The 15,552-nt window shown below is 34.9% G+C and overlaps 1 protein-coding gene and 1 long non-coding RNA gene across 5 annotated transcripts in view; one reads left to right on the top strand and one right to left on the bottom strand.

Annotated features, from left to right (window-relative positions):
* stab2 (stabilin 2) overlaps positions 1 to 15,552 on the bottom strand; it is a 41,711-nt gene that overhangs the window by 3,375 nt on the left and 22,784 nt on the right. For all 3 annotated transcript variants that reach the window (NM_001290178.2, XM_087247213.1, XM_087247212.1), the window contains exons 34-64: positions 15,408 to 15,539; positions 15,037 to 15,165; positions 14,889 to 14,951; positions 13,023 to 13,118; positions 12,731 to 12,926; positions 12,558 to 12,653; positions 12,398 to 12,443; positions 11,349 to 11,428; positions 11,142 to 11,267; positions 10,894 to 10,970; positions 10,011 to 10,082; positions 9,747 to 9,866; positions 9,633 to 9,680; positions 9,479 to 9,556; positions 7,023 to 7,172; positions 6,808 to 6,948; positions 6,653 to 6,712; positions 6,051 to 6,227; positions 5,813 to 5,902; positions 5,559 to 5,705; positions 5,340 to 5,399; positions 4,703 to 4,826; positions 3,982 to 4,131; positions 3,230 to 3,334; positions 3,028 to 3,135; positions 2,336 to 2,529; positions 2,118 to 2,259; positions 1,522 to 1,655; positions 1,268 to 1,433; positions 1,090 to 1,196; positions 89 to 205 (exon numbers count right to left, since the gene is read on the bottom strand). In NM_001290178.2, coding sequence (NP_001277107.2) covers positions 89 to 205; positions 1,090 to 1,196; positions 1,268 to 1,433; positions 1,522 to 1,655; positions 2,118 to 2,259; positions 2,336 to 2,529; positions 3,028 to 3,135; positions 3,230 to 3,334; positions 3,982 to 4,131; positions 4,703 to 4,826; positions 5,340 to 5,399; positions 5,559 to 5,705; positions 5,813 to 5,902; positions 6,051 to 6,227; positions 6,653 to 6,712; positions 6,808 to 6,948; positions 7,023 to 7,172; positions 9,479 to 9,556; positions 9,633 to 9,680; positions 9,747 to 9,866; positions 10,011 to 10,082; positions 10,894 to 10,970; positions 11,142 to 11,267; positions 11,349 to 11,428; positions 12,398 to 12,443; positions 12,558 to 12,653; positions 12,731 to 12,926; positions 13,023 to 13,118; positions 14,889 to 14,951; positions 15,037 to 15,165; positions 15,408 to 15,539 — 3,531 coding nt within the window. The remainder of the gene's footprint in view (positions 1 to 88; positions 206 to 1,089; positions 1,197 to 1,267; positions 1,434 to 1,521; positions 1,656 to 2,117; positions 2,260 to 2,335; positions 2,530 to 3,027; positions 3,136 to 3,229; positions 3,335 to 3,981; positions 4,132 to 4,702; positions 4,827 to 5,339; positions 5,400 to 5,558; positions 5,706 to 5,812; positions 5,903 to 6,050; positions 6,228 to 6,652; positions 6,713 to 6,807; positions 6,949 to 7,022; positions 7,173 to 9,478; positions 9,557 to 9,632; positions 9,681 to 9,746; positions 9,867 to 10,010; positions 10,083 to 10,893; positions 10,971 to 11,141; positions 11,268 to 11,348; positions 11,429 to 12,397; positions 12,444 to 12,557; positions 12,654 to 12,730; positions 12,927 to 13,022; positions 13,119 to 14,888; positions 14,952 to 15,036; positions 15,166 to 15,407; positions 15,540 to 15,552) is intronic.
* On the top strand, positions 7,593 to 10,942 carry si:dkey-207j16.5. Of its 2 annotated transcripts, XR_015482781.1 has the most exons (9): positions 7,593 to 7,641; positions 7,878 to 7,897; positions 8,190 to 8,331; positions 8,426 to 8,488; positions 8,598 to 8,617; positions 8,733 to 8,815; positions 8,924 to 9,056; positions 9,756 to 10,405; positions 10,641 to 10,942. It is a non-coding gene; the product is annotated as a si:dkey-207j16.5 (long non-coding RNA). The 2 variants fall into 2 exon arrangements; XR_015482782.1 differs by lacking the exons at positions 7,878 to 7,897; positions 8,598 to 8,617 and having other exon boundaries at positions 7,593 to 7,649; positions 8,426 to 8,504.

Here is a 15,552-nt window from a genome sequence, read left to right as displayed (position 1 = left end):
ATAGTGATGTGCTGAAGTAAAATGAAATGGCATTTTAAAATATAGAAACAAAATATTGAGAAGTGTAGCAGAAGGATGTGGGAGTCACCTGGTTGCTATAGAGACCATCGTTATCAGGTACAAACAGAGTGGACTGGATAGTGATGTTCCGAAGGCGATTCACGAATGCTTTTCCTGATGCAGATGTTGAAAAATTCAGGATTTGCTGAAAAAGACAGAACAGTCGGTCACACGGTACAATTCTTGCTATTAATAAACTATCAAGTATGACTTTTACCTCAATAAACTACTAATTTGTTGCTTATCAATAGTTATCAGGGTAGTAGATATTAGGTAGGATTATGGATGTAGAACACAGATGTCAAATCCAGTTCCTGAGGAGATGTAGTTCCACACAGTGTAGTTTCAACCCTGCTTCAACACACTTACCTGTAGGTTTCAAACACAACTGAAGGACTCAATTAGCTTATCAGGTGTGTTTAATTAGGGTTGGAACTAAACTGTGCAGAGCTGCAGTCCTCCAGGAACTAAGTTTGACACCTGTGATGTAAAATAAGATCATGCAGAATATATAAGTACTAATAAACAACCAATATATTAATAATAGGCAGGTAGTAAGCTACTAGTTAAGTCAGTGTGGACCGGAAGTTGCTGAGATTTTTTTTTCAGTATGTTGATGTTCTTCCAATTGTAAATGGAATATTGAGTAGGGGGCGGGGCTTTTTTTTGCATCATTCCCTTATAGCAAACTAGCTGTAAGAGGGGCGTGGTTAAAAATATAGTGGCTGAAGCCATTAAACTGATGTCAACAGAGAAGACCGCCAATCCAAATACAGAAATGGTCAGACTTTAATTGATTGGCTAATTTTTTCAGTGGATTAATATGAACAGATTAATTTTTAGAAGAATTACAATGTGTGCTAGTAGTAAATTTAGACTTCACACAGAGTTTAAAGGTGAGAATTGGTACCTAAACATGTTAAAACTTTAACGACAACAAAAAAAAAACCGAACACATTTCAACTTTAAACACACAAGAATTCCATCCATTACAACATAACTTTGACAATTAACTAAAATTCAACTTACAGACAGGAAGTTAGACAGGGTCGGTGTTGCAGAGAGAACCTGCATCAAGTTTCCAGTACAGGAGAATCCATCACCAATGTAGCCAGTTTTACATTTACACTGCACATCTGAAACACACACATTCTGCTGATATCCAAACCTCACAAAAGCCATTTTAAAAAAAAAAAACGTTTTTTACCTTTCACTCTGTAGCAGAATGTGTCCCACGTCTCACTTAGGTTATTCCGAACCCCGTAATCCACAATACCAACGTGTCCGGAGCCACATCTAGGGCTAGAGAAGCTCATGGGATACGCGACCCTTGCTTTGTCAAGCCAGCCTGCTGTGCACAAGCTGTACCCTGCCTGCGGGATAAACATTAACACCGGGTAACATTTAGACAAGGAGCCCTAGTGGCAGCCAAAAACCAAAGTATTCTTTAAAGAGCACCACCTGCTGCGCATAGGACAGCTGCATGTAGGTAGCGATGGTGCTTCCCGCCTCCTTGCAGGCCTCCTGTGCCATGGTGTAGTTGAGCTTGTATGTTCCATTGGTGGAGCGATAATGGAAAACCCCTAATGTTTTATCTGAATGATGAGAAAGAGATGCTTTCTTTTTAAATCAATTAAGCTGACTGCACAGATGAGATTTTAAGGGCACCACAGGGTTAAAAACCATTAGCATAATATAACATAGGGCTAATAATTTGGCTTATTTGCAATAATAACAAATAGATTTGTTTAATTTTAATAAATGAATAACTTTAACATCTTAAAATAACTTAAATAAACTTAAAGACTTTAATTATATTCACAAATCATGGCACAAAAGAATGTTGACGGTAAATATTTCAGTCATTATTAAAAACTGCACTAAAATATTAATCAAATTTCATATTATTCCAATTTAAGTAGTCGTTTTAAGTGATGGACAATTTAAATACATTCAGAAATCCTTCTAATAATATAACAATAATTATAATATCTAATAATTTGCTTCATTGTAAATTAAAAAGAATCACAATACTCCTGCATATGAAGGATACATACCCTCATGGTGCAGGTCTGTGCACTGAGCATCTGAATGGCACTGTCCGTTATCTACTAGACAGCGATTGACAGGCAACACCTTTGCTTCACAATCGATCCCATCACCAACGTAGCTATCTTTACACTCACATTTCCTCTTACCCTGGAACACAAAACACATTACATACGCTTTATGGACCCAGAATTTGCATTATATTAAATATGAATGTCTTGCTTACAGGTCCAGTCATGGTGCAGGTGGCGTGTTCATGACACCCTCCATTTTCACCATCAACACAGGGGTCGATGGGTGTGCAAACAAAACCATCGCCAGAAAACCCTTGGAGACACGCGCAGCTCACTTTCTCCCCCTTCTGACTGCATTTCGCATCCTTTGAACAGCCGCCGTTCCAGTACTTGCACATATTGGCCACTGCAGAAGAGATCACAGTACAGTATGTGAATGGTTTGTTTTATCATCGACTAGTATCAATTTATTGAGATCTTAATGTACTGTGAGAAAAAAAAAGGTGACTCAACTTAAAATGAAGGCAACAAACTTCAGGACATTTTTGAGTTTACTCACCTTAAATCAAGACAAGTGCAGTAATTATGTTAAAAGTTGAGTCAACTCAAAAATGTCCTGAAGTTTGCTACCTTAAAATTTTAAGTTGATTCAATTCAATTCAATTCAGCTTTATTTGTATAGCGCTTTTACAATGTAGATTGTGTCAAAGCAGCTTCACATAAATGGTCATAGTAACTGGAACAGTGTGGTTCAGGTTTTAGTGTTTAAGTTCAGTTCAGTTCAGTTTAGCTCAGTTCAGTGTGATTTAATCATTACTGAGAGTTCAAACACTGAAGAGCAAATGAGTCACTGAATCATTGAAAGCACTGAGTCAACTTAGTTTTTTGTACAGTGTGTATGTACCTGTGCAGGTGATACCATCTCCCTCATAGAAGGGCTTACACACACAGGTGTTGTTTTCCATGCAGACGCCCTTCTCATGGCAAGCAGGATTGCAAACAGGACCATCGGCTAAAAAACAAAAATCAGACATAAGGGAACTGCAGTTTTTACCCTAATCTGGTACTTCAATTAAAAAGGAAAAGAGTAACAAGAGACTGCGTACCTAATTTGTTTTCACATTGCGGACCAGTCCAGCCCTCTTCACAAAAACATGACCCGGTACCTTGAAGACCCTCATCACATGACCCATGTTCTGTGCAATTGCAGGCTTAGGAGGAGGAAACAATAGAGGAGTTCATTAAACAAATCATATCTGCATTTGTAGTTTAACTCTATAGTTATTGATGCGTATTAGAAAAAGAGATACACAATACATCAACTGTTCCAATCTATCAGCAGAAAACTAAATTAGATGATATTTTCTTGAATTAAACGTAGTACAATTATAAATTCTAGCATCAAAAGCATTGTTAACACAAATAATACAAATATAACAATAATAAAATAACATTATAAAGAAAACAAACGCAATAGATAAACATTTGTAAATGCAAATAATCAAAAGGTTCAGCAATAAAAAGAATATTTCTGCATTTGTGAATGAATTTCAATGATTCAGTGACAAATACAGTTTTAAAAGTTACTTTTAAAGTAATAAATGAAGCAATAGTTGAACCCTAAAGTGTTTACTATTTTGATCACTGCTGCAGGCACTATAGGCAGTATTAGGATGCAATATATAAACTTTTATTCCAGTGATTCTATGATAAGCACAGAATTTATGATAATGTGTGGCTGAAAAGCCTAAATACTGAAGCTGTTTCATACAAACAATTGCTGCCATTGAGTTAAATGAACTGCAAAACTGATTGTTTGTTGTGACGGTGTGCAGAACTGCATTGAAAAGAAACTCACCGTTGCAATCTGGTCCAAAATGGCCATCCAAACACGACTCGCAGGCTACACCTGTAAATCCAGTGTCACAAGTACAGGTGCCATTGCCTAAATGATCCTCATCACATTTTCCATGGTTGCTGCAAGGAGATTGTGGACCTCCAGGGCATGCTGGAGAACAGGGTAATATTTGTCAGCTGGCAACTTGTCTATGTCTAAGGCACTGGTTCTCAAACTGTGGATCAGTGGCTTCCTTCTAGTGATATGTGGATGAATCAAATATGTCATATGTACATGCTACATGTACTTAAATAAATTATTAAAAAGATTTATATATGAATATGATGGCATAAAGCCTATATTTATGAGGTCTGGGCAACATTTCCAGGTGCTGATAAACCAGGAGTTTTTTCTCTTTTTCTTTACTTTTTAAAAACAATAGCCTACCATTTTGAACTTTTTGAAGCACATTTTAATTGAAATGTTTTTAATAATAGTAACTGATATGCATACACTTTAGCTGCTTTACTGGACCTAATACGCGACTGTATTTCAATACTGCTCATTACGGTGGTTCTTGCAAAGACAACTTTTTTCTGAGGTGGTACTTGATGACAAACGTTTGAGAACCACTGGTCTAAGGCATTCTCTGGTAAAACATTGTCAGAATTGATCTCAGAGCTCCAAATCCATTACAGCTCCAAGGAAATGACACATATTAGTATATTGAGACACTGCTTACCAAGACAGTCCCTGCCGTAGTACCCTGAACAGCACTTGGGCTTCCACACGACCACTTTACATGTTGATTGACATTTTGATCCCCTTGATATAACAGAATCTGGAAGGACACACTCTTGTTCTCCCTAGATTGAAGACAACGTAAATTTATGATGTGATTAACTGAAACATTACAATAAAAATAAACTACTTTAAATCTGAAAAGGACTAATCATCCATAAAGGAAAATTCTGTCATCATTTACTCCACTTGTTCCAAACCTGTGTGCGTTACTTACTTCTAATGAACACAAAATAATATATTAATGTAATAATTATAGTATATATAAATAGTATATATATTCTTATGTGTTCAGCAGAAAACAGAAGCTATAATACAAGCTTGGAAGAACTTGAGGGTGAATAAATCATAAGCATGTTTTATTTTTGGGTGAACTATCTCTTTAATATATATTTTAACATGTTGTTTATTTCTGTAATGAATTCTCAGCAGCATGTCAACTGTTAACACTGTTGAACATTAATGTTAATAATGATGCATTTCTTCATACTTATTTTTGGTCAATTTAATACTTCATTGCCATACTCCATAATATAATAATACTAATGCAAGGTTTTAATGTAATAATAAAAAATTACCACTGGCTTGCTTCCAAGTGGACAATCCATAATACTGCTCCCACAACTCCGGCAAGCTAACTATTACAGCAAAAGAAAAAAAGCACAATGTTTTTCAACATACTTGATTTGAATCTGATCACTTTAAATTGAATACAACATAATACACACATTCTGCAACGTACTACAAGGATATTATTTTTACCCATTTAAAATGCTTAAAAGTTAGCTGGGACCCACCGTGAAATCAATGGTTTGCCTGTGATCACAACGTCCCCCAAGGCTTGGAGGATTCAGCAGACATTCAATGCCATAAATCATGCCTCCATTAAAATCAAGATATCTCTTTACAATACGACAGCCTTTATGATTCACATAAAGCTCCCCCTAAAAAAATCAAATAATAATAATAATAATTATTATAATAATATTAATAAATACAAGATACGACCCAATATATACATATATGTGAAAAGAAAGGCAAAATATCTCACTATTTGCTCTTCCCCCATGCAGGCCACTGACAGATCTGAGCCCTGCTGAGTTTTCAAAGAGCTGGCGTAGATGAGTTCTGAAGCCATGAGCTAGCAGATATGCCCACACACAAATTTGAAACATATAAACGATGCATTAGAGATCAATACTGTATTTCCTTTCATGATGAATCAGTCTATATCATTAATACCAGCATGCACTTGCCAAAAAAATTGAAAACACTGGATAGAGGCCAACCTTGGTGTCCCGCAGGATGTGGTATCTGAGATACTCAGATAGTTTATCACGATTATGCATTGCATACAGGAAGTCTTTCTGCTCTTGAGACAGAGCAGACATTGCATCATCCGTGGGCATAAACAGTGTGACTGGCTGATGAATCGGGTCCATCACCAACTTCAATGTATCAGTGTCCTTAAGGCAAACAAGTTTTTAAAGAATTCAGAGAAAAATAAAGTGTTTTTTTGTTAATTCCCCTTAATTTTATGTTACATAATCTTGAAAACAGATCTATAAAACCTTACTTTACTAACAAAGTGTGTTCTGAGGTTAATGATTTATGTAAATAACACTGTATAATTCAAACAGTATTTGACTGTAGGACAGTTATGCGGTATGTTACTGTATTTTAAAGTTGCATTGTGAAAATTGCTGCATATTTTACAATAAAGAAACACATAACTTACTGTAAATACACATACAGCAAGATAAATAGTGCTGTAAACACAGTACTTTTGCTTTAATTAATTTACATAATTCACTGACAAACTACTGCCAGTAGTTTCATGTAGAGTTTACAGGAAGTTGTTTACAGTGTACTAATAATGGTGCTATTTTACCTCAAGAAGCTTGAAGAATGTCTTGAAACCATTGGCACTGGCCACTTCTGAAAAGTTACGCTGTCAGAAAAAAATAGATCTGTGTTATTTAATAATCCCATGCTTGATTTATTCAACTTGGTATTACTAAATAAAGGCATCCTGCTAATGCATACCGGTATGATGTCTTGCTTTTTGTCTTCCCGAATCTCTAATCCAGGTGGGACCAGGACAGAGTCGATCTCGTGTAAAATTCCGTTGCTGCTTTCAATATCGCTGAACAGCACTTTGGCCTTGTTATTGATGTATATAGTATTCTGGAAACAAATCGTGTGCTTAATATGTTTCATTTGCTGTCGTGTTATTTGCTTATGCATCAGGCACACTGTACCTCAGAGTATGTGATGGAGAGGATGTCCCCAGAAAGTGTGGTCAGGTTACGAGGCTGCATGAGGTCTTGTGGAAGGAGGGTCCGGCAGCACACTATGTGGTACCTCATGATTCTGGTGTTTTCAGGAGTCCGCTTTACAAGATCTATTGACTGTACAAAAGCAAAACATATTAGTCAAATCCCATCACAGTATCTGGTACTGATTCTCATTATATTATGTAGATATAAAGACTATTTGAAAGTGGAAAATGTTTTGTTTTAGCTTACAATGGCACAATTAAGATGTTTTTTTTTGCACTAAATAATCATTGAATTTTTTTGAGTTAGTATATATCTGTTCCTATATAAGTTACTGTTTAAAGTCTCAGCAGATATCAGTCACTTGCGTCAACAATCCTGACGGATCTTTCAGCTTGTGCTGCAAGCTAATAGGTTCACTACTGCAGTCTGCCAGCCAGTCAGCTTGCATAATCTTTTAACGAGCAAACGATCGTTCAACTTGTCAGCCAATGAGATTCTAGACTTTTTGTACCTCTAGTGCTTAAATAGCCAGCTTCAGCCATTTGCTGTAAACAGCTTCATGGGAGCAGTGCTTGTGGTCTTTGTATGGCAATGTCTGGTAAGGGAGTTATTCATTTTTAAAATACTTTTTTTTTTTTTCTTCTTCTTCTTCTTCCAGTTGTTGTTTTGCAAGGGTGCATTATCATAAGTTGCTGTTTAATATCCTGCTATTGCTAAAAGTAAATGTAACTGTTTCTACCAAAACTTGTTATAAGGCCTTTTTTTATTTTTATATGGTATAGGTTGATTCAAATGATGTGCTTAATCTTTAACAGTTTTTGTTTGGCTTCACAGGTTAAAGGTTTGGAAATAAGGCAAGTGATTTTTCCTTAATTTATTTTTCTAGTCAAGTTTAACGCTAATTGATTGCACCTGACCTACCTAATCAAGTGCCTGTCTAATTTTTGGTTGCTAATTATCTTTCAATCCTAATGAAATACACCTGGTCAATGTAATTAGGCCCTCAGCTAATGTTCTTAGACTAGCCTTTTATTAAGTTCCACAACTTCTGTTGGAAAGTGAGGGTGAGTGAACCTTTTTGAGTGCTGCTGAACTCTTGCTTTAACCTTTAAATTAAATGCACAATATAATTGTTTTTCTTTCCAGGTGTGTTGGAAAATGAGGGTGTTAATGTTGAGTGCTGCTGAATTATCAATCTTAAATACACCTGGTCAATCTACTTGCGTCCCTCAGCTTTGTTCTGTGTCCAACCCTTTCGTGTTCCACAAGTTGATGATGGAAAGTGAGGGTGAGTTGACATTTTTTGATGCTGCTGCACTCTTAATTGAACTTAAATGCAAAGTTTAGTTTTTTGACTAACACTTGTGCGCTTCCCATCATAGGATATCAGTGAGTTCTAATGTGACTCCTAATGTTGTCAGTTTCTCAGGTTTGTTAAAGTGAGGGTAAGTGAACAACTGGGTGCTTAATTCTTGCTGCTTCAATCTTCAAAGTGCACCTGGTTAATCTAAGTTCCTCAGTTTGTTCTTAAACTAACCCTTTTATGTTCCACAGGTTGATGTTGGAAAGTAAGGGTGAGTGAATTTTTTTTATTTGCTATGTGCTTAACTCTTGCTTTTTTTTTTTAAATTTATTTATTTATTTTTTATTGCACCTCAAATCTAATGCAGTTTAATTTATTTCCTACAGGATAATTAAGTTTGGAAAGGTGATTATTTGGGTGCAGCTGTATCATTTTTGCTTCAACCTTGTGCAATAGATCTAAACTGCAGGTAAGTGTAACTAGATATTTCCTTCTAATTCTCACTTAATATATTAATCTTCAAATTTTGTATAATTGACATTTTCTTCAACTAAACTAACTTTTTTGTGTCTACAAGTACATGTTGGAGGTTTGGAAAGTGAGGATGAGTGAACATTTTGAGTACTGCACTGAGTGAGTTTGCCTTAAACCTCGATTAAATGCACCTGGTCCAGCTAATCAAGTCCCTTTAATCTCAGGCTTAATTACAGGTAGGTGTATGGGAGAAGGTTTGAGGCATTAACTTGCATCTGGGTTTAAAATTATAGGCACTATAACTTGACTAGTTAGAACTGTTTAACTGCAAAAATGCTTTTAGTCTAAATCATCTTAAATCCACTTTCTTTTGAAATGATATAGATTTGTCAAAAGTAATGCTTTAAGAATTAAGAGTGACAACCATGCTAAATATTTTTCCACTTGAATCTGTTAATATTTTACAGTAGGTTTGCTGGAGCCGTTGTGTATATAATAGTCTTCAAACCTCAGTTTGTAATGCATCGTGCTATTATGTCTGATTCTAGACTTTAAAACACTAATGTCTTTGTGTACTAAAGTGAGATTTTAATTTTTGACTTCAACCAAATCATTGCAAGTTTAACTCTCCCCTGTATGCTGCTTTTCTCACTCTTACCTGGTTTTTATAATTTTCTGATCTGAAGGCAAAGACTGTAAAGGGGCCACGGGTGTCAAGTTCATAAATACGGTTTTTCTGTTAATAATAAAAAAAAAAGGGGGGTTAAGTCAATTTCCAAATGAAATGCATATCAATGTTAAATTAAACTTACAAACATTGCCTTGACAAATGCAGTCCTTGCAGTTTCGATTGATAATTCCTAAACAAACAAAAAATTAGTTGCAGTAATGGGAATTAAGTTTATTTTTGTTTTTCTTTACTGTACTCTTTGCAGGGTATATTTGCAGATCTCTCCATCTCCAACATAACCAGCATGGCATGTGCAGTTCCGTTGCAGGGGTCCTGTCATAGTACAAATGGCTGCCCTATGACATCCTCCGTTTTTCTGACAAAATTTATGCAGTTCAATGTGAATACAATGTTTGTTCGATATAATCCAATTTTTTTTTACTTTAACTTCTAAGTAAAACTACATGTTCTTAAAGCATAAACTGTTAAATATGGTAATATTTTAAGCAGAAGCATGTACCTCCTTACAAAGATTGATAAGTTCACAATTCTTTCCATCCTTATAAAATCCCTCCTTGCAGTGGCATGCTGTCTGAAGTAGAGAAATTCTAATTAGTGATTTATAAGGGGTCAAACTCAATTCATGGAGAACTATAGCTCAGCACAGTTTAGTTCCAACCGTAATCTCATCTGATCAAACCAATTTAAGCTTGTCTAATACCTGTAGTGTAAAAGCTGGGCAAAAACTGAACTGCAGAGCTGTAGCCCTCTAGGTATTGTAATTTGACATCCATTGTATTTTCATTGTTAGTAACCTGTCTCCATTTAAGCATTTGTTTTAGCTATAACTGAATTTTGAAGTTACAGCAATGTTTTAGTAAGTATTTTGTCTTGAATTATTTTCAAATGCTATGTGTGTTCTTTAACTCTGCAGGAAGGCAAAGTTGCATGAATAGGGATAAACACCACTGCTGTACATAGTTCAACTGCAACCCTGTTTGAACACTACTAAACTTGAACAGGATTTGGAGTATTTATATAATTATAGACTGGTGTGTTTGATCAAGGTTGTAGTTGAATTTTGGACGAGGGTAAATCTTTAAGCAGCTTTAACACTATCTACATTGTAAAAGCACTAAATAAACTGAAGTGGCATTTTGAACTATAGATTCTTGTTTTCATAATATTCATTTTCATTGTTTAAATGCATAAACTCATTTGTTAAGCATGTTAGAAAGGTACAGGTAGAGTTGGTGGAATTTTGCTGAGCTTTGGCTTTCAGGAACTAAGTTTGACATTCATGCTGTTAAAAGACAGTTTAAAAGCAATTTAAAACGAGATTGTAGTAAATGTATGGCTTTTACACTTATTTAAATACTAAATTCAACCCAAACTCTACTTACTTTATTAGGGCCTGTATGAATGCAGTTACTATCCGCATGGCATCCTCCATTTACACCATCCAGGCATGGATTGATGGCTTAAGGAAGATGCACACATTAAAATATTAAAATACAATGTAACAGTAAAATTGAGATGGAGTATTTTAATCATCAAACATGTTAATGGAAATGTTGCAAATAGTTAACTATAGTATTAATTATGTACACCCCCATAAAAACTAACTGTAGAAGTACACATTCACACTTACAAGTGCAAACATTTCCATCGCCTGCATAACCTGGATGGCACATGCATATTCTCCTTCCGGGAAGAGTGCGCTTGCACACCGCATGGGCTGAGCAACCTCCATTCCTCTCTGCACATGCATCTATAGCTTTAGTGGATGATAACAGCATGTATTATATTAAATAACTTCTGATATGTATTATATTAAATGAGTTCTTAAGATGAATACCTTCACAATATGTGCCGTTTCCCTGAAATCCTGCAGCACAACTACAGTAATATGAGCTGTCCACCACATTCACCAAGCAGCTACAATTAAAACACAAGTTTAAACCATGTGTTTGTATGCAAGCATGTCACAAAAGCATTTGACCCAGTTAAAAACCCAAAAGGTGAGGGGTATTTGCAATTAATGTCAAGCAATAAACCAATTTCAAACCACACCTTCAGTTAGTGAAGTGCAGCTGTTTCTAATTCAACTAATCCTGTCATGACACCCTTTGGTGAAATGTGATTTTTAATGAAGTATGCATTTACCCAACAACCTTTTAGATGGTTTTTCTTGTTTGCATAATCCAGCCATCAAAAAACAGGCCACACACACACACACACACACACACACACATATATATAAAATTTAAAAAATAGCGTACTGCTGTAATAATTGGAAATATGTGTAAAAAGGTCAACATTTGAAGTGAATCATCACTTTTCATCAAAACTATTTAACAGCCATTCTTGTCTTGGGACAATTTTGATCCATTTCAAAATCTTGATTACTAAACAATAGTCTACACCCACCAAGCAATTTTGCATTTAATAGAAATCTAGCATAGTTGTCTTTGCTAAAAAAAAAAAAAAAAAAAGAAGTGATAGATGCCTAATAATAGCACAAATTACACTGATCATCAAATAAACAGACAGAATTCACATTTAGTTATTTATTCTGTTGATGACCAGACTAGTTTTGGGCTATTCTTCGACATCTATAGCCTTTTTAAAGCAAAGATGTCTAAGAATAGCTCAAAATTACACCAATCATCAAATAAACAGGCAGGATTCATGTTTAATTATTAGGTATTTCATGACTAGTCTAGTTTTGGGGTATTCTTAGACATTTACTGTATTAGAATTTCACTGACAGCCCAAACTTTGCCTTGTTTTAGTTAGGACGTCTATTAGACTTCTTTAAACAAAATAATGATGGCTGGGTGTGCTTTTCAAAGCATTAAATAGTAGAATAATACCTCTTTGATAGTAATTAGAAGGCAAACTTACTTGGCACTGCTGTGGCACTTTCCTCCGCACATATCTGATTTAATAGCTGAAAACAGTCCACATGGCTTCATTTTTATTTGCAGTTTACAAAGTATTTATGTGATGAATACCTTTTGAGATCAGTGCATGTGTGAGTTTATGCAGTAGGTTAATATCATACCAATGTCGCAGTTTACTCCTCTCCAGCCCAGATCACATGCACAGCTGCCATCTCCATCTATACCATCTTTGCAGCGTCCGTGGACACACTTGCACTCTAAACAGAATGTACAGCTATTATTAAAGCTCATTGTTATATCAGAACACAGTATGAGCCTTTTAATTGGCTAATACCTTGATCACAATGAATTCCATATTTGCCAGGCTGGCAGGATTCACATGCGGTGCCGTTAAAGCCCTGGTTGCACAGACAGACCCCTGTGCCATTGATGCCGTCTTTACATATGCCGTTGCCAAAGCAAGACTGATCTTCGGATCCCGGGCACTTCTCACAGTTGATACCATAATGACCCGAACAACATATTCTTTCCTTTAAAAAGAAATTGATATTTTACTTAAACATGAACATTTTCCATGCTGAATTCCAGAAGGCTGTGAAAACCCAATGACTGTATAATGTACATACAATGGTCATTTTCTCACAAGAAAATTTACATCCAATGGTCAGCAGTGTGTCTCCATGCAACACCCGGCTGTACATGCATCTTCTCTTTCTGCTCATCTGATAATAAACAAATAAAGCATTATTATTACTGTAATTAACAATAGTCGGAATTATTTAAATGAACTCTAAGCATGTTATACAGTGAGCATGCATTGAAAAACAGCAACCCTACAGTGTGCCTGCAACTGACGAATGAACAAACTAACTAAACACACTAGCAATGGTTTTCTTTTTTTACTTTTATCATATGATTATGACCGTGTTGTTTTTTGTATATATTACATATAATATATGTATATTACGTATAACAAATGCAAATATTCAGTCGCTATTTCATGATTGTGACAAAACGTGTGAATGATTCAGTTACTGACTTGTTTACAAAAAATAGACAGTCCCTTGTCTCCATCTAGTGGCTCAATTGCAAAAACACAACCAAAGGGGGTTTTAGACAGAAGAATTAAGAAAAATGTAAAAATGACTTGAAATAAAAAAAAATATAGCACATCAGTGTTTCAAAAATAATTATGTCAATTGTGCTAATAAATAAATAAATAATCATAATTCAGGCTTTAGACAAAAAATAATAATGTAATATAAATAATATTTAGTGGGAATTATTCTAATGAATTCTAGGCATGTTATTAAGTGAGCGTACATTAAAAAACAACAACAACCCAACAGTGTGTCTGCAACCAACTAACTAAACACACCAATATTGGTCGTCTTTAATATAATTAAGAGGCCATGGATAAAAAAAAGTGTGTGCCTGACAGTGTTGTTTTTGTATAATTTAGCAAACAAATGCAAATATTCAGTCGATATTTCATGTTTTTTAATGAAATTGTGACAAAAAAAGTGAACGATTCAGTCACTGACTCGTTTACAAAAAAGACTTGTCTCCATCTAGTGGCTCAACTGCAAAAACGCAACCAAAGGGGTTTTTAGACTGAAAAATTTGGAGAAATGTAAAAATGATTAGAAAATGTAAAATATAGCACATCAATGTTTCAAAAAGTATGTTTGTCAATTGGGCAAATAAATAAATAAATTAATTAAATAAATGATCATGCTTTAGACAGAAAATGATATTGCAATATAATTAATATTTGGTAAGAATTATTCAAATGAGCTTTAGGCATGTTATACAGGGAGAATGCATTAAAAACAACAACATTAGTTAGTGTGCCCACAACTAACTAACTAATGAACTAAACACTAATATTTTTTTCAATTTTTTTTTACTTTTATCATATGATTAAGTGGTCGTAGATAAAAAAAAAAAGTGTGCCTGACAGTGTTGTTTTTGAATAACTCAGCAAACAAATGCAAATATTCAGTCAATGTTTCAATTATTTAAAATTGAAAATTTTTTTTATTTTTCAAAATTAAAAACGTGTGAATGATTCAGTTACTGGCTTGTTTACAATATAAAACAGTCCCTTGTCTCCATCTAGTGGCTCAATTGCAAAAACGCAACCAAAGGGGTTTTTAGACAGAAGAATGAGAAATGTAAAAATGAATAGAAAATTTTAAATATAGCACATCAATATCTCAAAAGGATTTTTAAGTCAGTTGTGCTAATGCAAACAGCATATATTTTGCAATTTTCTTTAATGTCATTCTCATTTACTTTATTAAATACATTTTACAGTAGTTTTACTACTAGCAGTTGCACCCAGGCAAACTAAACAGAACAGAAGTGATGTAATTATAATTGTGTGGATGTATTGGTGGACATCAGTTGTGACACTGCACAAATGTTTTCAACTGTGACTATAAAAGTGAATCCTCCATTATAATTGATCAAATATTTTTGACACTCACCACTTTTTTAGTTCCTGAAGGACATGGGTTTATAATTGTTTGGAAACAGTCCATGCAACGTCCCTACAGACACAATGTACACATTAAGGATACCCGTTTCAGTAATACAAGACTGTAATATCTACTAGGTTAAACAGTTGTACTGTACCGAGAAAAGAATACTGGTAGCTTTGTCACAGCGATTGCTGGGGATGTTGAGGACAGCAGATATGATGTGAATGACGCCTTTACTGGTCTCCAAGTCTGTCACATTCACCTCAGCCTCATTTACAAGCAACTACGATAGAAAAATCCCAAATATATCAATGATTAAATATTTATGACAGAAATGAGTTGTGTTGCGACAACATGAAGACATTTAAGTTGTTAGATTGAACATAAAACAAATAAGCTGTCCCAAAATAAACTCAAATATTGGCTTAATAAGCTCAATTTAATCTCTAAAAACTCAACAAATGGCTTATTATTTTATAGAAGTAGTTTGAACCGACAGCAAACATTAACATATCTGGCACGCACTCTCTTATCTTGACGGAAAAATCCCAGTTGGTATTGGAAGCCCAGCATGGTGTCCTTGTACAGTCCATCCACCAAATCTACGTCTTTTAAAATCTCAGTCAGTATAATGTGATACATGGTCACATTCAAATCCTAGAAAACACAC

This window comes from Danio rerio, chromosome 4 (assembly GCF_052040795.2).
Source record: "Danio rerio strain M-AB ecotype USA chromosome 4, GRCz13ab, whole genome shotgun sequence".
NCBI lineage: Eukaryota > Metazoa > Chordata > Actinopteri > Cypriniformes > Danionidae > Danio > Danio rerio.
Note: the sequence above shows the minus strand (reverse complement) of the source record. Positions and strands in the feature narration are given on the sequence as shown.